Here is a 23,469-nt window from a genome sequence, read left to right as displayed (position 1 = left end):
GGATGTGGATTTGAACGGATTTGAACAGATGTGTCAAAGGCCATGTTGTTGCAGCAACGACCAAGCAGGTATGTGAGGCTCCCCAAGACCATCCACTGTATCCTTTGCATATGGCTTTCTTTCTGTGTGTTTCTTCCTGTGTGGGTCTTTGGTTGTATCTGGTGCACACTTTACTGTGGTAATCAACACAGTGAAAAGTGCATTGATCAAAACCAGAGACACACACAGACACACAGACAGGACCACGAAGCACGGCCTCATTATCTATTCACTTCAGCCTTGTGTTGACAGAGAGAATAAAATGTCAGTCTGACTGAGTTTACATTCACAACGGTTGTTGTGGATGGAAACTTGGTTGGGGTCACTGTCCTCTCTTTGTTGGCATGGGCCTGGGTGTGAGTCTGGACTGATGTGAACAGTTGTGAGCATGTTGCATCTGAATCTTCAAGCAGGTAATTCAACATTCTCCATTTACAACCGCCAAAGAAGCGCCCTGCTTTCTATAGCTTTCACCTAGGACCTTGCCACATCAAGGCTTGTTCTAGGAGGGAAGCTATAGAAAAAAAGCAACTTGGCATACCGCTGCCCGTGCTCTGCCTCATACAGTTCTCTGCTGCGACAGTCCGCTATTTGCTCAGCAGTTTGTCTTGCATCGCATCTCCGTATTTTGTCACTTGCGCACTTTCCGATCTCATCGCCGTCTTTGCGTCCGATTTTGCTTCAGCATTGCATCCTCATTGTGTCCTATTGTCCGTTATTTGTGTCCGATTTTGTCCTCACTGTGTCCTATTGTCCGTTATAATAACACAGTAGCACTACAATGACTTATTGTAGTGCAGTTTGTCCTGCATCGCATCTCCGTATTTTGTCACTTGCACACTTTCCGATCTCATCGCCGTCTTTGCGTCCGATTTTGCTTCAGCATTGCGTCCTCATCGTGTCCTATTGTCCATTATTTGTGTCCGATTTTGTCCTCACTGTGTCCTATTGTCCGTTATAATAACACAGTAGCACTACAATGACTTATTGTAGTGCTACTGTGTTGTTCAATAGGCGGCACGGTGGCGCAGCGGTTAGCGTTCGTGCCACACAGCAAGAAGGTCCCAGGTTCAATTTTCGAGCCGGATGAGGCCTTTCTGTGTGGAGTTTACATGTTCTCCCCGTGTTTGCGTAGGTTTCCTCGGGGTGCTCCGGACTCCCCTACTAAAAATATGTACAATAGGATCTCCTTTGAGGCCAGGACTCTCCTGAAAGAGATGTTAATCTCTGTGGGACTATCCTGGATCAGTCAAGGTAAAAATAAATAAAATATATAAAAACTAAACAAACAACAAACAGATCTTTAATTTAATATCCTTTAATTATTGCGCCTGTTCCAAGGAAATACTCTGCTGACAGTCTATTCAGTGCACAAATTAACCAAAGTTGATAGCCTACTCTAAATCTAAGCACCATTTCTGGAGTCCTGCTTCGGGCACTCCTGTTCAATGTGAAGCACTATTAACTATTAATGCTAATTCAAATTACTGCTATTGTGTCAATGCTCCAACATTTTTTGTTGATTTACTTTTCCCTACAGTTAAATTAATAACAATGAAGGAATGTAACACACAATCTAAAGCACATCCTTTGGTACACTGCAGTGGTTTCTAGTCTTCTTTTGTCCTTCCCAGTGGGCCTTTCATTTATACTTCCGAGTATAACTGATAAATTGGCTTTACTCACATGGATGGTGCTGCTGACATTTGCAAAGACAGTGAGTGCTTTTTGGAAGTGGTCGCCATTTCTGTGAGTGATCAGTGGACATGAGATTTTGACTTTGATTTTTGACTAACTACAGCGTCAGCCGTTAATCTGGTTATTCATGTGTCTGGGATTAGAGAGCAGAGAATGGGATTTGATGGGCTGGAATATATAAAGACTATTGCTAAGGATAGGAGAAGACTAGACTTTCTAAATCAAGGTCATGCAAGGTTATACCAAACTTGTCAAGAAGATAGCTTTCAATATTCAATACAAGATAAATATTAAAGGCACAAAGTTACAGTCAGGGCTGAGGAGAGGTGAGCCACTCGCGTAAAAAAACAATAAAAATATCTATAATAAAATAAATGCTTGTATTGTATTATTTTTCATGGGGTGAAATGTTACATGGTTTGATTGAAGCTCTTTAAACAACAGGGCCAGTCAGTTCCTCATAATAGATATTTTTGCATGACGTAACCATAAGTAGATTTTATAATCGCCATTTTGAAATGTCCAAATGAATCTCATTAAGCAGTTTTCACACAATGGAAAAAAAAGGTCCAGATGTTGCACTGCAGAGAATGGAAGTAGACCACGTTGTTAATAGGCGGTGACTGAGTGTGAGAGGTGATCACTGATAAACTACGCCACATCCAGAGTCCTCAGAGCCAGAAAAATGTTGTTAGATGGTTGAAGATTTAGGAGCAGCTGCGCTTTTGGAGCAGTGTCAGAGATTAGTAACGTCAGGGGGCGGCCAGGGGAACACCATTACTCAAGAGAGAGCAAAGAGGAGCTGATTCGCCATTTATCAAGCACGCAGTCACCCAGCAGCCTCTGCCTATGTGGAGCTAAACGCCTGGGTTTTACTGCAATGCACACGATGTGGAGTCAAAGTAAAGCAGTGTTTCTCAAGTCGTGGTACAGCTGACCATGAGGGTATTCATTCAGTCTTTTACTTGTAACACTAAACACTCTATTCAGATACAGTATTAAAGTAGATAGTTTTTTTTTCCTGTTTCTCCTTTTTCCCTTGCTGCAAGCTTAATGTTTTAGCTCATGTTTAGACCTGGTTTAATTTGAGCATAGACCCAACGTAGACCAGCCTTGGACCTTGTTGTGTCCTGTTTTGGACATGATTCAGATGTGGTTCATTCCTGGTTTAGTCAATTATGCAATTAGTTAGTTTCAGTTTAGTACTTGAAATGTGTAAAGCCAAAAATGATGATGTGTTGCTTGGCGTGACAAAAGCTGGATCATTTCTTAGTGAGGATGATTTTGAAATATAAATATGACGTTCAAATGTCCAAACATAACTAAGACATGGCCAACATCCATCCAGCCCGCGGCAATTCCTTTTGCATTGTGTTATGTGACTGTGGCGATAGTGTCCCAGTGGGCTGCATAATTCAATTTGCAGCGTGTGGCGATTAAAAAAGGGATCTTCCAAAGTGTAAAAAATAAGGGGATTTTGGATCAAAAATAACTCAGCGTGAAACCATCCCCCAGGGGAGAAACAGCACACACGCCTGTCAGTTTGAGACAGTCCAAAACACTGGGCTGAAATGGCAGAGAACTGAGCTCGGGCAAACAAAGCAGCAAAAGAGATTGATTAGGCAAAAATGTATTAGAACAGTGATACCAGCCATATCTGCCCTATACAAGTGTTTTAAGTGATGAGAGACAGAGTGAAATTTGAAAGTAGACAATCCAATTCCTCCCATCTTTAACCAGAAAGCCCTTCTTAGTTTGCAAAATGAGGAAAGCAAGAACAGAATTTTAATAAACGATCAAGCCCCTCCCCCTTCCCTCCTGATTGGACCTGACAGGCTGCTCTGCAAGTTTTCCTAGTTTCCACTTGGGCTAGTGCTTCACACAGCGATCAAAGACACGCACAACAGGATAATCCTCCAAGAATTCTGGTGATAAGTATTGCAGACAATGTGAGCCCTGAGAATGTGTCTAGTAAATATGACATCAGCAGATGGGTGTGTTTTGACCATTTGATTCTGTGGCAGAATAGGAGAGATTGCAGCAAATGCATACATGAAACAAAACACAAATGATAGAATACTTTTCCTGACGTAGTTCTACCCAAACACTGCACACTATCAGGACCAAAGTCACAAAGAACGTTACTCTTCGGTACAAAGTGCATTTCAGTGTAAACTCATGAGCTTTGTTGCCAGAAAATACACGCACTAAGCAGATTAAACACATTCCACAGCAAAACACTGAACAGTTCAAGCCTTGTATTCTTATATGCACAGCAACTGATAATAGAAATAATGCAAATGTAATATAAATGTGACTCATGTGTGCTGTGACAAACATGTTCACAGAGAATGTTCACAGTTCTCTGACAAAGAGAGAGTAAGGTTTTTGGAAATTGTGTCCAAACCATGAATTGTGTTTGGTGCAGTCAATGGCATTTATAGTAGAGTCGTGTCAATTGAGGAAAAATAGTCTTTTTTTTTCATATCATGGGTCATTTTACAAAATCTTAAATCTTTTTTTAACCTAACCCAGCTTTATACTTCTCAATAACTTTATCCCGGACCTGTCTGGTGTGTTCTTGGACTTCATGATGCTGTCTGCTTCCCAATAGTCTCTTAACAGACCTCTGACACCATCACAGAGCAGCTGTATTTGAACTGACATCAGATTACACACAGGTAGACTCTATTTAGTCATTAGGTCAACATGTGATCATTCAGAAATCATCAGGCAACTTCTGAAGGCAATTGTTTGCACTAAAAGGAAAGGGTGCCTATATTCATTTCACTTCACGATTGTGTGTCACTTAGTGTGTGTCTTTCACATAAACTTTCAACTAAATATATTTATGTTTTGGTCCATTATGGCAAAATGTGGAAAAGTTAAAAGGGTGCCCATACTTTTGCATACCACTGTAGCTTCAACTCAAGTACAATGTTGACCTTGCCTATTTCCACTGTCACAACCGATGAGCGACAACCCCTGAGGTGAGTTTCCGGTGTATGATTAAGGAACAGCCTGTACCCAGTGTATTTTGAATGACGAGGAGTGAGTGAGCGCCCCGTGGGTTCGTACCTCCTTGACTCTCTGGAGCATGGGCTGCAGCCAGTCAGCGTTGACCTCACAGTGAGAGTCCAGGAAGGTCAGCACGGAGGCAGAGGCTGAGTTCGCCCCTCGCACCCGGGACCGGATCAGACCTGGGTTACAAGACATGAGTTTTATCAAAAAGAGTTGACGTTTCTCTTCAGAAGTATCAGAGAAATGTAGCTAAATTGTGAAAGTAGTGATTATTTCGAAGTAGAAGGGTGATGTCCACTTAATTGATGCAACTGAACTTTCTTGTGTGACTAAAGCGGCCAACGTTTCTTGGAAACTTCCTCCTCTGTCCTGTTCCCAAAGCTTCCTACCTGAATCGCATCCTTGTGTGTTGTTGGCATGTGTTTGGAGCGGACATTTTCTCTGTGGGGAGGAGCAAACTACGTGCCAACAAAGAGAACAATCTGATCTGTAACCTGACAGGACTCCACTTTGGCTGAACTCTCTGTATTTAATCAGAGGTTAATTTCATTTAGGGGTTAATCTGAGCTTCCAAAGAGGATAAGCTGTCATTTAAGATGTTGATTTCGGCTGTTTTTGACAGACAGAATTTAGACTAACTAAATAACTTATGTAATATTTTAACAAGTAAGTTTTGACTATAAAGTTGATGTTACAAACAGAAATGAGTAAGAAATTGTTTCACTGGTTGATGATTAAGGCCCAATCAACATTAACATATCCAAAGCGGCAACCCTTGTGGGGTGAAGTGCGATGTGAATATTCTAGATTGTTGAAGAACATACTGTATGTACATAATACATCGCAATAACTTATAATGAGCATAGAGCAGCCAAACTATTTACTCTTTAATGAATGAGGAATACTGTTTATTTGAAATTACCAATTAAATAATTTATTAAAGTGGACATATGTGTATTTGAGATTCTTGCTTCAGAAGTGATGTTTTATATTCAATCATTTCTATGTAAAGCACGTAAGGAGTGAATTCGAGCGACCCTACATTTCAAAACAGTTAAAAAACAAGCTTTTAGATTCTGTTAAAGAAGAGCTAAGTAACTTGTTTACCTTAATAAATCATTTTATAGTCCCTCTGGGGGTAATACAAGTGAATGATTGGGGGGTCTTTCATCTCCCCTGGTGTGTCTGGCCAGAAAACCACCCTTGCAACTTTCCCTCCCTCCGGATTGGAGGCGCAATACACAAAGAAGAAGCTAACAGGCTAATGGGCTTAGCAATCTTCGGGCTAGTTATTACAGTATTTACAGCCAAGTTTGAGTGAAAAAAAAAATACCTCCATTGTGTAATTGGGTTGTGGCACAATGTACAATATCCCTCTCTCCCTTTGTGTTTACTGTCAGCGTAGTATTTACTCTCATGGACAATTAATGAGTAAAAAAACAAACATGCTACGACACCTATGGCCTCTAGGGGCAGGAGTTACTTAGTTCTGCTTTAACAGAATGCAAACAAATGTATGACTCTGTACACTTTGAACTAGGCAGAATGGGTCCAGGGATGGATTATGGGCTTTAAAAATGTGGAGGATAGTTTTGAGTCCCCTCTATGACAAGAAGGAGAGGGAGAAGATTAAGACATGTGCTTTACCTTCAAAACTTTATAACTAAAGTACCAGTAAAAAAGTATGGTGTGCTGATAAAATGTCTGCACATATAGTATTACGCCCCTTTTTTTTGCTAAATTTGACTATATACTGTTTATTTTTACACTATTTCATTTCATTCATTTTGCATGCTCTTTATTCCGACTATGTTCACTTTATGATTAACTCACCTTCTCTGCGTCCATTCCGGAGGCAGCGCACTTTGGGGATCTGGGAAAGCAGCTGGCAGTCCTCAGCTGTGATGGAGAAGGCGGAGGAGAGTAGGATGTTAGCACAAGGAGGGAACACACACCGAGAAACAATATGGCCCATCTCAGCCCTCTGTCAGTCACACGGCCACAGACGCACCACACGAGGTTCAACAAATGTAAACACGACCAGCGGATATGGACACACTGCACTGCACATTTTAGATGGAAGCTCGAGTTACGCTGCAGTAAACTATTCATGTTTGTACAAGCACAAACAAAGGGAAATTTGCATATCAAAAACATTTTCAGTCAAAGTTGCCCACAGATTGTCAGAAAATGATGCAAAATGTCAAGCATAAAGGCAAGCTGTTGAGTTACTTTTATTTATTATTTGCTTCTTTGTCAAGGCCTTTGTGAAACGATTGCTCACAACATTGACAAATCATGCAACAGTTAAAACAGTTGCGACATCAATGTGACCGGTTGCTCTATAGGTGTCATGTTTTCTAGTTCTGGTATAAGACTACAATCATAAAATGATCATGTCTTACTGACGGGTGGTTTCCCTATACTACTAACATGCAAAAGAAGATATATAAGAACCTATAAATACCTGGGGGCAACCCTTGACTACAGGGTCCACATACAAAACCTCACAAAGAAGTTAAACCAGTTTGTGTATGGTAAGATCAGAGCATATTTGTCACTATCCGTCTCAGGGACATTTAAATGCCATCATCCTCTCCACCCTGTCCTACTGTCTCCCAGTTTGGACGCTCACACCTAAGGAAATACTGGAACCTGTGGCTAGACTCTACAACAGACAGAGCATAAAGATCCACCACAGGCTCCCTGGTTGGACCCACCACTGCACTGCTCTATCACAGTCTGGGGCCTTGACTTTCCAAGACTATGCCCTGAGCCATGGGATTAAGCTCTACTTCCACCTGCTCAACAACTGCCCATCGGCCTCACTGTCTGCTCTGGTCCCAAGACCCAGCTCTTGATCCGAGCGTTCAACCAGATCCACCACCAATCAAATCTTACCCATAGCTCACTACAGGAGCACCTTTGGACGATGTTTATTTTACTGTGAGCTCACCAGGGCCTGGAACAGGATGAGATGAGATGAGATGGTACTTTATTGATCTCACAGATGGAGAAATTGCATTCGATGAGAGAGCATCCGGCAGCAGCACCCATTCAGTGCGCACCACTCTTTTTTTTGGGGGGGGGATCCCCCTCACCATAAGAACCATACAGGCACCTGGACTTTTTAAAAAGACTATGCTGAAATATCTGGCCAACACCAGTGTGTTCCTCCTTTTGTGTGCGACCATATGTTTTCTGCAGAGTGTTGAGCAGTTGTTGATGCTGTGTTTGTGTGGAAGGGGCTGTGTGTACTGAGCCAGGCACGATTTTGTTTTTAAATCTTTCCTGCCTCATGAGATGAAATGAAGATCTCCTCTGAGGTCTGGACACTAACCCTAAAAAAAAAGTTCTGAAATCTCTGTGGTTTGCCTGGTTTAAAATATTTTTCAAAATCATTCAATGAACCTTTCTAAAAAAAAAAAAACTAAAAAAAACATGATAATTATTAAACATGTACATAGGTAAGGTAATTTCTTCCTAATACTCATGGTTTATCTACATCAGCCATTACCAAAGTCCAGAACATTGCGGCCCCTATCCTACCCGATCCAAAATTCTCTCGGGGCCCCCCAATAATAATGATTTACTTAATTCAGAAGGATTTTACAGCTAAAATTACATAAAAAGCAACATTAAGCTACAACTGTAGACTAAATACTGGGTTAAATAGTGCATTTTTAGCAAATACATGTATTTTTTCTTTTACTTGTTTTGTAGAAAGGCTTTCGGGGCCCCCATAGTGCCTCTAAGGAGCATCACTTTGGGAACCACTGATCTACATACATTAGTGGTCCCCAGTTTCTTACAGGGTTGAGTGCCTCAAAAATAGTTTAGACAGGGAACCCTGCAAGGAAATACTCTATAGGACTGCACAAGATATCCCCTGATATTGATATACTGGGTGATGGATCGACACACACACACACACACACACACACACACACACACACACACACACACACACACACACACACACAAAATCACAAAATCACAGAGGTCTTTCTTGTAACTGATATTTGCAACAACAACAAAATTGCCAAGATCCTAGAGCAAAAACACGTGGAAATGTTAAAATGTACAACAGTCCAGTTTGAGCCATGATTTTCTCATTTGGTTCCACTTAAGCCTTGTGTCAATCCTGATTTAGTCTTGTTTTAATAGATTTTTTTTAGTATTTTAAATTCAATCAGATATGAACATTTTCTCATATTGTGCAGCCCCTATATTTAATATATTTATTGTAACAGGTTTAAACAAGAGTAAATTATGACTTGAAATGACAATAATGATGCATTTGTATTTGGACTACGGTTTGTCATGATGCGTTGACGGTGGGACCCGAAGCACCACAGATTCACATCCCTAAGCTAAAGGCCCATTGAGTGATTGCCAAGTGTCACTAGCGGTCACCCATGGTCAGTAAGACACTTGAGGATTAGCTGCGGAGAGAGTGATCGCGCTGAGGGATTGTGGGAGATTGTTGAGCCACGCCCCCGACAGCGATACTCAGAAAAGAGAGAGAGAGAAGAGCCCAGGATGAGATGTAATCCTCTTACAGTGGATGTGCGGTGTGGTGTGTGTGTGTATGAACCGGTGAGTTGCAGCAAAGTGCGATGGACACAGGTGTGTGAGAGAGAGGAGTCCTGCACTGGGACGCCCGACGATGGGATAGGAGGACAGCTGGTGTGTGTGAGAGAGAGGGACAGAGGATGAGGGGGAGAAGGAGGGGAAAGGTCACTCCCACAAAACAGATGTTGTGGACAGAGAGGCAGACTGTGTGGAAGAATATATTAAATTTATATCAACAGGAAACACTGTCCAGCTCTGTTGTGAATATGAATAATATCTTTGTTTTTCCCGGGGGTAGAAGAGGCACTCAGAAGCAAGTGATGAAAGAACTGTAAAGCATAATGCAAGAACTGTAACATCTGATTATACGACTGGTAAGGATTAGCCATTAAAATCTCGTAAGGTTTTTTATCGTGTTATTGTTATTTTTACGGCACGTGGACGACGATGGCGCAGTTGGTAGAGCGGGTTCTCTCGTAATTGGACAGTCGTGGGTTCGAATCCCAGCGCTCACAAATGCACGCTGTCGTTGTGTCCTTGAGAAAGAATCTTCACCCTAGTTGCCTCCAGTGTCTGTGTACATTGGTGTATGAATGAGAGAGTGAATGGGTGACTGGTTCCTTACTGTAAAGCGCTTTGGGCCTGATAAAGGTAGAAAAGCGCTATATAAGATAATAATATATTAGATTTGCATAATGCCAAGCTGGAGAAAATGTGCTTATCAAGAGTTTAAATAGTAATAGATTCGACATGGAGGAACAGACTTGAAAGAGTGAAACTTACTGACTCAAATATCAAAGCCAGCAAATAAAATGGTTTGCAGAACCTACTAATTGTAGCTTCTGCAAACCATTTTATTTGCTGGATCCTCCAAAACACATCCTCCAAAACACAACTCCATTTTATTTGCTGGTTATCCTCCAAAACACATGTTTTCGCAATTGTAATGTCCATTGCACACATTTTCTTCACCAATATATCTTGGTTAATTATTCATAGAAAACAATTTTGAAAGTTCACCCACTAAATATGTACTGGTAATTTCACACAGCATTCACTTTTACAAGGGTGTTTTTATTGGTGGAAAAATACCTCTAAAAATATGCGTCTGTCTTGTGAATGGGCTCACCTCTGCTCAGACCTGTAATTTTGCTGGGAATGACGCATCACCTTCTTGTCTTGAGATGTTGCTACTTTGCTTTGACTACAAATGATTTATTTTAATAACTCATTGCAAATGTAACATTGTTGTTAAGCAATGGATAACCTGGAATATTTCGTAGATTGGCTTAAAATCATATCTTTGAACCGGGCTCTACGGTTCATTCAAGTCCACTTAACATCGACAAAGTTAAGTTCTTTTTATTGCAACTGCTCATAAAATCTTATTCCAACTTCCAAGCACAATAATAACATCCATAAATTTGTCTTGTTTGCCAAACTTGATTCAAATTGCAGACTCATCCAAAGCCAAGACAGCATATTTTAAACAACATATGGAATACAACTTGTCCTGTCATGCCCTCGGCTGCACAGTTTAGCTTTCTATTGCTTTAAACACAATGCAGCCCATCCATTCTCCAGATAGGACTTGTCAAAATAGTGCGGTGTCATCAGTTTTCTCATTGTTAGCGCTCCATGCTGCCAGCGGGACGTCTCACTGGGTTTAAGGTCCCAGCAGAGTACGGTGACCCGGTGATTAACGCGATCCCGACCAGTGTTAACAAGATTAGACCCCTCCTCGTGCCCCCTCTAACCCCTCCCTTATACAGCGTACTATCGCTGCTGTCCCATGCACTCTCAATGCCCCAATGACCTTCTGCTGCACTCAGTTTAACGGCCTGTATAGTTTCACAATAAGATGTTACAATATTAAAAGCTTAGCCAAAATCGACATCTCTTGGGTTTAGCTAAACACAGTCATGAGCCTCTGTTTAAATAATCACAGCATGTTCAGCAAACATTAAAGGCACGGAAAGGAAGGATCAGTCGAGAAACTTTGCAATGGCGTGGGCATATTCCAAGATAACGGCTAAGTCAAATATCATATAATATTACAATCGTAGGGAAGTGCTTTATTTGTCATTGTACAAGCGTACAACGAAATAGTGTTCAGGTGTTAGTCCTCAGCCGCTGCGACTGAGCCGTGCTGCCATTGTGGGCCGACCTGACTGGAACGTAGGGGAATCCATAGCACCCGGAGGGAATCTGGCTGGCTGCCCCCCTAGTCCTCCTCTGATCCCCTGAAACGGTGCAGCGCCTCCTGGGTCTGTCCCTGTTTCAGAGCGTGGTGTCCTGCACTGGTCAGTTCCTCCTCCTCCTTCCTCTTTCTCCTGCGCAGCTCCCTCCGCTGCACAACAGTCTTTCACCATCTTTCTGGGAAGCTCGCAGAAAAAGGCAAGAAATGCAGCTGTACCAAGAGAGAGGGAGGGTGCTGCCTGTTTACACGTCGCCATGACACTGGGGTTAAAAGGCTTACAGGTCCTATATATCCCAACATATTTTTACAATACCATCATTTTTTTTTCTCCACATACTTATTCTACAGTATCATGCCCTGTGCGCTCAAACAGGTGTCTAAAAGTAATCTTACGTCACCATAACAACACCTCAGTCTCTCACTCCTAATTTCAGCACAAAATAAACAGTGTCAGGGAAATGTATGTTATCGCTGAGAGAAAAATGTCTATAAACAATTCACCCAGAGGGGAGAGGCGCTAACAAGGATACAGGCTTTGTACCGACACGTTTAACTTCCTGCTCATAATTGTGACTGTCAGCTCTCCCAGGTGGCTTTGGAGGCTTTTAATTTGACACAATATTTAAGGAATGTGGAGGCAGAGAGAGAATAAACTGAGACAAGGGGGAGGAAAACAAAACCTTCTGCTTGTAATGTAACATGGTATTCATGTGGCTGTCTTGTGTCTTGTGTGTGTGTCTAAATGGCTATTTTGTACAGGATGTAACGTGGCTTGAACTCACTCTTGATTTGATTCTATTGCTCACAACCGTAATTCGTTTTACAGTGGCTCAATCTCCTCTGGGTGCACCACTTTCTCACATCAACCTAAAACATGCACAACAGGCCGAAAACCTCCCGTATATCTAGCTCAGCTGTCGAGTGATGGGAAAAATGTTTATGCCTGATGCTCTTCCAGGAGGGGGCAATGTAGGGGAACAATGAATTACATGCTTTCATTGGAGTTTGGGTTGTTACTCTTTGGTTTATTGGGAAATAATAAAAGAAGTGGGTACAAAAACAAAGATGGTGATGCAAAACCAAGTCTATTAGAAATCATGGCAGATTTGACTGGCACCTTCCTAGTTTTCCAGTAGCCGCGGGCAAAGACGGAGACTGGCATGAGCCCAGACTGAACAAACAGGGCTTTAGCGAGATAATAGCCCCCCTGCTGCTGACCCAACACTTCTGTATGTCTGGCCAAGCGGACACTTCGGACTGACTGACTGACTAAAGTGACTGTCAGCTAAAGTGTGTGCACAGTGTATTTAGGTCATTCACATAGACAGGAGACGCATGTGCTGTAAGGACATAAAGAGGTCTGTGAGGTCATCTTACATCTCACAGCTGCTGACAAATAAGATTACTCAGTATGTGATGTTACTTCACGCAACAGTTTCAGACGCAAGAAATGGCTGTCGCATCTAGTTTCATTTATGGAGAGGATATTCACGTTCTTCCTGACACAGCTCTGTCTGGATATTTAGACATATTGGGAACAGCACAATCAAAGACATATCTATAGAGCTTCCTGTTTGGAAATGAGACCTGTCTCTTATAGGTGAGCCGCGAACCATTTGACAATATTTCAATAAATCTACCATGAAAATCTTGGCTCTAGACATGTTGATGTTAAAGAGAAATGTTATGATGCTCAATCGTGAAATGCATTGTCTTTATGTAGCCACAGATAGAGGAGTGTCTACCTAACCTCTAAACCACCACCATATCCAAAAGCTGCTTGAAAAAAGGATCAAAATGGCGATGAAAAAATGTGACGAAAAAGAAACAAAAAGTGACAAGAAACAGGACGAAAACACAACAAAAAAAACAATGAAAAAGAGACGAGAACACAATAAGAACGCTTTCATAATGTGACGAATACACAGTGGCAATGTTACAAAAAAGTTACTATTTACTTTTGTAAGTCTTGGCTTTCAAATGTCACTGTTGCTGTCCAGTCGAGAAGTTCAGTTTGAGTAAAGCCGAGCTGTAGAAAATGCGCTCGGTTCAGGGGCTGGTAACATGCTACGACACCTGCAGTGGCGCTTCTGGCCTCTAGGGGAATGAGTTACTTAGTGCTGCTTTAACACATCCTTCAGTTCTTCCTATTTATTCACCGGCAACTCCTTGTGCACATACAATATATCATACGGAGCAAAACTTAATTTTACAATGACAAAAAGTCCGGCAGTAGTAGTATGAACTAAAAATGCATGAGTAAAGTCACAATACTTGAAAGTTGAGTACCCGACATGCAAACACAAGCATATGTTAAACTTGGATGCGTCTCCCAGCCACATTTATCCCCAGATCATTACAAGATTTACATCAGCACAATCAGTGGACAGTCCAATACCACCACCGCCACCGCTCATCACTGACTAAATCACCGTATCCAGGCATCCATATCTAAAACACATGTCAACAACTGCCCCATCCTTTGATTATGATAATGGCCTTAGCAACCATTGGAGGGTGCAGTTGTGGCATGTCAACATTGCTAAAGTCGTTCCCACACTATCCCAGCCACGTCCCAAGCGACCGAACCACGAGATCAAACATGTCAACGTTAATCAGGGAATACTCACGGTCAGCGCTGAAGTCGTCTATAAGGATGATTTCTTGGACCAGGGCTGGAGGGGTCCGCGTGAGGACACTGACGGGGTACAGAGAGGGACAGGGGATGTAGCCTGTAGTTGTTTTGATATACTATTTCACTTGAGCTGTTCGGCATATAAAAGTGCTATGTGGTTGATACTGATGCCTTTCAAGTGAGGCCATTGGAAACTTTGAATTGGGGTCTTAAGGGCTGAAGAAAGAGCCTTACCTTTTGACAGTGCGGAGGAGAGTGGAGCGCGCTTCATTGTGGAAAGTTATGATGATGCTTGTGGAGGGGAGGTCCACGTCGTAATTCACAGAAGCGCATCTAAAAGACAGGATAGGATTAAATCAAGGGATTACATGACAGTGAAGCAACAAAGCGACAGTAATTTGCCAAAATACGAAACCAAATTAGGTCTATTGAATTCTCCTGTTGAAAGCTTAGCATGTTGTGTTGCCTTAGTGTGCTCTGGAAAAGATGATCCTTTTTGGTTGTGAAGGGGAAATTACGAGTGCATTGAGCTCCAGTGCTTTTGTGCCGTAGCAAAGTCGAACGTGAACAAAAACTATAAAATCAATTCACGTGAAAAAGTCGTCTACAAACCGCTAACCTTTGACTGATAAAACATATAAAGTTCTGCTTTATAAGTGGGAAAAGAGACCATATTAAAATGGAGCCGTTAATTAGCTAAATGCACAGTGTAAGCTTCATAATTGTTAGAGAATTAACAATGGTGTTCGAGAGGATAGATGAATAACAGGCAGCAGTCTGGATGTCTTATGCAGGAGAAGTCTATTTACCATCGGTGCGGGACCCGGCGACATGAACTCGAGACATTGCGCAAGTCCTACCATTCAAGTCTCTCTATGCTTCCACAGAAAAGGGATAAATACCCTCTCAGAGCGTCATACTGATACGCAAGCATTCAGTGGCTGAGAGTGGGCGCCTGAGCCTCACAGTCAAGGCTATGACAGAGATAGTACGACTGTACAGCCTGACCCAGTATGATAAATTGCGATTTAATGTTATCCTCTAACAACAACAATCAGCCATTTAAAAAATATTATCACTGCTTTCTGTTGTGTTGAAAAGTCAAAGGTCTGGCATCAAAATGATTTCCCAGTTTCCCATTCAGCAAGTGGTATTTATCATAATCACGAGACCGCATGAAGGCAGCATCAATTGTGGAACTTTTTTTTTCTTCAGTTTTTTGTCTGCATTGTGGTTGGCCGTGACTGTTTGGTGTTTCCGTGAGTACACTTATTACAATGTCCATCGAAAGAAGATTTTGCATGAAGTTGTGAACGCACATTTCTCTCACGGCTCACAAGAGTACACAGCAATGAGTGCATGACAGTACATGTATAGGCCATGAGGTATTTGGTGTATCGGTGATGTCAAATATGGAGCCGGACTTATTGAATCCCTCTATTGTATTGTGCACTGATCCTATAGCCGTTCTTTATACTCCAAGGTCTCGTCCAGATCCGGCTCTCGGTCCAGAGTTAAATCCAGGTTTTTTGGTCTTTGTTGAGAACAGCTGGGCCCGTTACCGTAGAGACAGGAAAATATCCGGTTGCTTGGAAACAGAGGCGCCGATCCTGACCCTTCGCTTTATTTAACCTCGCACTTCAGCTGCTTCTTTTATCACAGATCTACACACTGTTTTCAGATTGTGGTTTGCTGTAGACCAACAGAAGCACGTTCCCCCCCCCCCCCATCAACCTGACTATCTCACATTTTTAATTTTTACCTTGTTGTTTACACTGGTAAGAACAGCCAGACAAGGGCATGACTTCTGACTTTATACTTCCCCCTCAGACGGCTTATTTTCCTCAAACGCCCCGATTGATCTCCGTTAATCCTAATCTCCGAGCGTAGATTTAGCTGCACACCTTGGTCAGCCTCTCACCTGTAGTGTCTGGTGTCTCGAATGGCTCTCTCGCTCCCCAGGCGATCGCTCTCTTGCAGGTTAAACGCGTGTTCTCTATACGGGTCATCCCCTGGCTTCAGTGTTTTGGCAGAGAGGTAGGATTTCTCGTCGAAGCCGCCCAAGAGCTGGCCCTGGTCCAAGCGTGGGGGCTGGGTCACCTATAGAGAGAGAGAGAGAGACAGGGAGAGGATTTAGCGTCGCGTCAAGCCATGTTTACACACAGCAGCATCAAGTGGCGTTTACTGTCAGTCTGTCAATACGCCACTCCTTTAGGTTCTTAATTCTACCAACAAAGCAGCTCCGGACTCAGCCTTGTTCAAATATAATCAGCTGTCAAGCGTGATGCATGTGCAAACAACAATTATTTCCTATCGCATGTTAAGAAGACACTGATATTGGTCACCAGCTAGTGATGTGTTGCCAACTTTGCTGTGACCTGTGCCAGGATTACAGACATGCCATCAGAAATGTTAGTATTTATTTATAGCAGGGCATCTTATAAAGTTTCCGTGGAAAGAAGAGGCAGAGAAATACATTTTGTAAACTCCATCTTGGCTTTGATCTAAAATGCATAAATAAACATTGACAATCTGCTCCCATAATTCCACAATTGTACACAAGCTAATTCCTCATAAACCTCGCCACGCATGATTATTTTGTATCAATATTTCCCACAGTGGTGCTTCCACAGCTGCAACAACATTGTATCATCATAATCAACAGCTTGCCAAATACACTGTCTCCCAAGCTCCATACGGCACAAAAAAAATAGAAAGCAGAAAAGTAGCAGCGATAAACAACAAAAAGAAATTAGATCAATTTCAGACTTTTTGCATATCGGTAGAAATTGACAAACACTTTTCCACTATTTGAATAATTGAAAAGGAGAGTAACCTAAGAGACGTGGTCTGATGCGAGAGAATAGAATACAGATTATAAATACATAAAGCATAACAGGCTGCAGGGTGAGCTGAGACAACACAGTGTCAGTCACTGCCTCCCCCTCAGTGACAGAGGAGCTATGTTTAGATTGAAGGGTCAAAGATGACGGTAAACAAGAAGACTTTTACCTGAAATAGATTGTGTTCGGCTGCCAAGCTCAAAAATCTCACAAATGAAACTGCTGGTTTTGAAAAACACTCAGGTGACCATTTCAGATTGTGTGCGAAGTCTCGAAACAACAAATCGACTAATGAACTATTTTAGTAATCGATTAATCATTTCCTGGTTTACACAGACAAAAACACAGAAAAAATGACATGAAGGTTTAGTATTTTTGATGAAAAAGTACTTTGTTGTAGAGTGTTTTGTACGTTATACATTTTATAAATGATCTGTCTGTGCCTCAGGACAATTAGAAAGCAGAATTAACTCCACTCTTATTGTTGCCAGATCTAATAGTTTTAAACCAGTTTCCAATAAAAACCATAAACTTCCTCAGTTCCAGCTCTGTCCCTGATAAAGTCACAGTCAGTGCCATTGCAGCCACCAGTTGTTAAAGCTTTGAACTCTGGAGGTTCTTAGCTTTCAAATGAGGATGTGTTCATGTGCAGCTTTGAGCAAACCAAGTTTAGCTGTAGTGACTTTTTCAAAGCGCTGAGATCCTCCAACAAACATTCACTAGTTAGTAGTTAGTTAGCTGCAGCCCTAGTCAGTTTGCATGTTCCCCCTGTGTCTTGGTGTGATTCCTCCAGGTGCTCCATTTTGTCCCCCCACATCAACCCAAAACATGCACAATAGGCTAGTCCTCCAGGTAGTAGAGACCAAGCCTTAGGAAATGGCGCCCACTGCTCCCTGCAAGTTGCCCCAGAGGCTTTGAAGGAGTGTAGACACCTTAACCTTTACCTGACTGATTAAGGTCATTTTAAGATAAAAATAAACCTTAATGATAAATGTTAATGATATATATATAGTACTAAATCACAGATGTCCCATTGCATATAGTCCACTGCACCATTTATCCACTGTGTTACATTTGTGCACTTGTGTTTTAAGCCAATCACTTAAACTTCAACACTTAAATCTTCACTATATTGATCGAACATTTATCCAAGCTGTTACCTACTCTCTACAAGCTCTCTTTTGAGATGCCTGGTTGCACAAATTCACCTCGTCTCCTCCACCAGCTAATTGCTAACCTCAGTCTAGTGTTACAGCTCGGTCTACTGTAGCAGACGGTGGCTTTAAATGCAGCTGGAAACAGTGACAACTTTCAACTTAACGGCGAGAGTGAAATGAGACGGCTTAGCACTAAACCGGGGCTTACTTTTTACACCTGCAGTTTCACAGTTTATGCACATCCTGAATCATTTCTCTACAGTTAGAAGCTCTGACCCTATTCAAGTGCAATTTCAGAGTTTGATATTTGAGCCATCGCTAATGTTGAAATATTAACGACCGCGGCATTAGGGGACGCCCCGCAATTTAGACAAACTAAAGGCAATAGAGACAACGGGTGCAGGGTTACAGGTGCTGCCTTTTGTGAGTCAGGAGTCGTTATAGCAAAAGCACAGTGATTCTCCTGCATTACTATAGGCAATGGGCAGTGACGTGTCTTACCCAGGGTCACAAGTATCTACCTAACTTGGAGGTGACATTGTTGCTGGAGAAGAGCAACTAAAATATGGGTTTATGTACTGACGAATTCTGTAACTATACTTCAAAATGATCCCACAAATAATACACAATAATGCCCCTGGTTGAGAAACACTAGCTCAGACCATTGCACTACTGCGATTCCCCAGGATTAATGTTTTATGCAGGGGCCAAAAGGTGAGGTCCTCTGTAGCTGAAATTAGACTTTTAACATTGTACCGCTAGTTTTAAGCACTAATTTTAGGCATAAATTGAAGAATTGTTTGTTTGAGCCTGGGCAAGCGCATCCTGTTGTTGAGTCCTTGCAGGCTCCACCATATTCCCTCAATGCCCCATGGTAAACAGCTGGTCATAACAGTAAGGGCATCTGGCATTACGGACATCCAGCTGGTTTGCTATGGTGACGAAAACAGGAGCGAGATGAATTTGGGGAAAATCGGTCTCAAGTTTCCTGAGAGTATTTGCCCATTATTGGAAATCTTTACCAACCCTTTTGTTCAACTAGTGTCACCTTAAGTTAGTCATCAATTTGCCTCTATTACCACTTGGCAGCAACACTCCAAATATGTTCTTTCAGTAGTTCATAGCTCAGTGATTGGCATAAAATCCCCACTTGTTAAGCCCAGTCTATCTGTGGTCATACGTTTGCCTCATGGCCCTGCTCCGGTCCAACGTACACAATAAAACGGTGACAACAACCGCAGTTTCCACGGAGACCGACCGGGTGAAGCGGTGCATGCTGGGTAATGAGTGAGGAGAGGGGGAAAAAGATGGACACGTCTGAACAGATGAGGTCATTAGTGGAGAAATCGCAGCTAATGAAGCGACCGCAGAGGAACAGGAGGAGGACATGGCTGCGGTCCACGCTCCGCACTGAGAAACATGTGCGCACAATAAACACAGGTATCAAGCGGTTATCATAGTAACTATCATCCTGCAACTATGGACTTTAGGCGGGTTATAGGGCTGCACAATGTACCACTCCGATATTTGTCCTCAGTAACACTCATGTTTGAAGATCTCTGTTTGGCGACAGGTGAATGACCAGGGTGAGTAAATGGAGCATTGCAACAGACGAACAGTGCAAACATTTCGCAAAGAGAGCCGATCAGAAAATATGAATATTTCTGTGGAGAACCGGCTGTTTGAACATCCAATAGAGCCACCCAATGCAGAGATATTTATTGTATGCGCACACTGTAGCAGGACATGACTAGAGTGACAAACTGAGCATTGGCGGGGAAGCACTTTCATTTGTACTTTACTTTGCAGCACAGTCATAACGTGACAATTTTGCATAAATGTTTCCATATACCGGTACTTATTTTCCTGGTAATTACCCTTTATTATGAGTTGAGGTTAGAGGGTATAGTTAATCAGTTACTATGAAATAAAGTAGCTGCTTTTTCTTTCCATGTAATTACCACAACTATTACATATTATAGCTACATGTTATCTCATGTACCATGCTGAAGATATGAGTGAGTCGCAGGAACATTTTCAAGCCTTTCCCAGAAAACATTTCCTTCAATATAAAATGACAATTATCAGTTTGCTTTTATCATAGTGTCAGCATTTTTGGCTTATTTAATAGTTTTGTATATTAGTTTATTTCAAGAGGGACAATGTGCAAAAAACATGAAGTAAAAAGGATTTGCACCAGATATAGCTTGAGCAATTTTTGCAGCATCACGAGTCAGTGTATTCCTAATAGGTTCAAAAACAGACAAACTGTTTTTAGAGTGTTTTTTATTACTAAACGTTGAATCCAAAACAAGGCCTAGATATTTAAATTCCTCCACTATTTTTATTTGACTCTGGTTTACATAAATGCATGGGAAGGAGGACTTTGAGTTTTTGAGTTTTGGTAAAATACATCGCTATGGTTTTATTTACATTCAGTGTAAGCGAGGCAGAGGAAAGCCAGTTTGAGATGTATCCCATGACATTGGTTAGTTTATTGGCTACACTGGTCGCATCACATCCATACACATAAACTACAGTATCATCCGCATACATAATGTGTCCACTTCACTGCACACCGAAGGGAGATCATTTATGTAAAGCGCAAACAGCAATGGCCCAAGAACAGAGCCTTGTGGGACAGCCATTTCATTAGCCTTAGTTGTTGATAGCTTACTTTTGACTCTTACGCACTGGACACGGTGACTGAGATATGATTCTACCCACTGTTGTGTTGTGGGGGCTGAACGTGTCAAACTCCTTGCGTAGGTCCAAAAACACGGCGCCCATGCTTATCCAACAACAATACTTGAGCAACATTTTACAAGCCTAAGTCGTATTTGGGTCATATGTGTCATCCCAGGGTGATTGTGGGACCCGACGCCATACCGATTGCTATAGCGCTGTAAAGTTCAATTCATGTACACTCTTGTTTGTCTGTTTTGTTTCCTGTAGCTCGGCATGAAACTTAAATCTGTCCGCATCACATCAACGCTGCTATGACAGTGGTTTTTCCAGTTTTGCTTGCTTGACTCCAAAAGAAGAAACATTAAGCTTTTACTTAAGAAGAAGTAAAATAAGTTCAGAAAGTTTTTAAACCAAGCTACACTTTAAAATGCCACTCTCAATCACATCGTTTGAACATAATCTTCAGGAAGTGCTCATGACATGTCTGTGATAACATGGGTTGGGACATATTTCAATCCTCTGATTCAAGCCTAGGCAGAAACACCACCTTGGCACACCTTTCCTCCGCTTTAACAACCACACACATGCAATTACCGATGCATCAAACTAGATTTCAGCGCTTCCAACTTGAGAACAAACCGAGCATCCTTCCAACACAAGCCTAAACTAGCCCTGCCTTGCTCTCCGTTTGCCCTCAGAGTTCGCAATGACGTCTCGTAGGAAAGGAAAGGAGAGACAGTGAATATTGGAGCACATTCAGAGGCACAGCTGGGACAGGGGTGAGATCAGAACTGTATAGGGGGAACAGTAAGAGTCTTGTCCAAAAACACAATGGGATGTTGCATGTTCGAGTGATTTGTCAGCAGAGAGGAGGAGCATTTGGCAAAAGGAGTAGCGCCCAAATCATTGAAGATGTGGCTCATGTTACCACGCATAAGGGAAATTACAGATTGGAAGCTGTCTTTTAGGTTAAAATAAAGGAAAATATGAGTCTATTCTACAAGCATTACTCAGAATATAAATTAAACAATATTAAAAATGTACTGATTGTGCATTATGGATATAACCACATTGGACCAGATTTATATTACTTAATCTATCACAAATTATGCACATAAACTATAGTGATTTGTTTCACATAAATAGTTGCATCACACTGATTGCAAAAGCTTCTAGAATCCTTTTCCCAAAACAAATCTAGGCAAACACTGGATCTCCCAAAGCACTGGACAGTTTGCACAATGTTGCAATCATTTCCCTTTCTCCCCCTTGGCTTATTGAATGCTTTTCTATCGCAACAAAACAGATACAAGCTTGACGTGGGAGTAACCGTGCTTTGAAATGTGACAAATATCTACAGGAGGGCATCTGGGGTAGTTCAGAGTGTGGTTTTCACCTTACACGTGCACAAGAGACAGAGATCCTGCAGCGTAATATGGTTTAGGAGCAGTGGACTTATGGAAAGCCTCTTACGGGAGATGCACCGAGAACGCTGTGAAGAAACTGTCTCCAACCAAGGCAATAAATGGAGAGGGAATGTTTTCCAAAGGCATAGAAATGTGAGATTATGAATAAAAATGTACTCAAATAATATAACCTGGATATATATGATTTGTTTCATAATTATATTGCATTGGTTTGGCTTTTTGTGGAGCAATTCTTCCGTAACTACAGTACATTACTATGAGATTGAGCTGTGCAATATAATCTCAAAGCAAAAGACCCAGGCTATAGCAGCTCTGTCAAAATGGGATATAAGTTAATACTAGTAATGAAGCTGCATGATGCTGTAAAGGTAATTGTGCTGTGTAAAGAAACCCTTGATTTTATTGTCAATTCAATTATGTAACAACAAAAAGCTTATTTCTCAGGTTTTGACCAGTATAGACTAGACTTGCTGATGTTGCAACTCGCATATTGCAACTAAATGGCTATTCATTATAATGCATAGTGCTGCTGCTGCTGCTGCTGCTGCTGCTGCTGTATTTTTGTGGGACAGTGTGAAATGACAGAGTTGGCCCAGGGCAGTAGCTCATGTGTTGATACGTCTGTATGACAGTGGCGTGTTTGGCGCGCGTAAAGCACTTGACGTTGCCATATTGTGTGTTGTTGTGAAGAGGTTACATTTGATCATGATCAGAGCTACGGCCCCGTGCTTCACCGTCTCGTCGAGGGGAGGTTACGCGCATCAACATGCAGCACACACCTTCCTGCAGCGCCTCGACATTTGCCATCAAACAGAAACACTCACTATGAGCGGGATGGTGCGGTCGTCTCGGTGGATCTCCAGCCGTCCGGGGACCACCTTGGGCAGTCCGCCATGCCCCCTGCTTCGGCTGTCCGTGGAGGAGGGCGGCGTGTGCGGCTTGCTGTCCTGCCACAGGTAATAAAAGGTGCCCAGGATCCACGCGACTGTCAGAATGGCGATGGCGTTGGCCCGTATCCTGCGCATGGTGAGCCCATACGGGGAGGCGAGCCGAGCCTCCGGTGCTGTCCGCCGGTGATGGTGATGTGTTGAGCCGCAGCAGCTGCACGCGCTTACTCACACGCTCACGCACAGAGACGCACAGTGAGCGGCTCCTCTGCGGGAGCGCTGCCTCCTCTGTGAGGCAG

General features: G+C 42.3%; 1 protein-coding gene across 1 annotated transcript in view; it reads right to left on the bottom strand.

Annotated features, from left to right (window-relative positions):
- The window catches only part of galnt16 (UDP-N-acetyl-alpha-D-galactosamine:polypeptide N-acetylgalactosaminyltransferase 16), a 39,812-nt gene extending 16,343 nt beyond the window's left edge, over nt 1–23,469 (bottom strand). Inside the window, exons 1-6 of the mRNA XM_079573320.1 lie at nt 23,108–23,469; nt 16,090–16,268; nt 14,403–14,501; nt 14,164–14,231; nt 6,592–6,657; nt 4,816–4,937 (exon numbers count right to left, since the gene is read on the bottom strand). Of these exons, the coding sequence (XP_079429446.1) occupies nt 4,816–4,937; nt 6,592–6,657; nt 14,164–14,231; nt 14,403–14,501; nt 16,090–16,268; nt 23,108–23,308 (735 nt within the window). The 5' untranslated portion in view covers nt 23,309–23,469. The remainder of the gene's footprint in view (nt 1–4,815; nt 4,938–6,591; nt 6,658–14,163; nt 14,232–14,402; nt 14,502–16,089; nt 16,269–23,107) is intronic.

Source organism: Gobius niger, assembly GCF_951799975.1.
Source record: "Gobius niger genome assembly, chromosome: 16".
Taxonomy (NCBI): Eukaryota; Metazoa; Chordata; class Actinopteri; order Gobiiformes; family Gobiidae; genus Gobius; species Gobius niger.
Note: the sequence above shows the minus strand (reverse complement) of the source record. Positions and strands in the feature narration are given on the sequence as shown.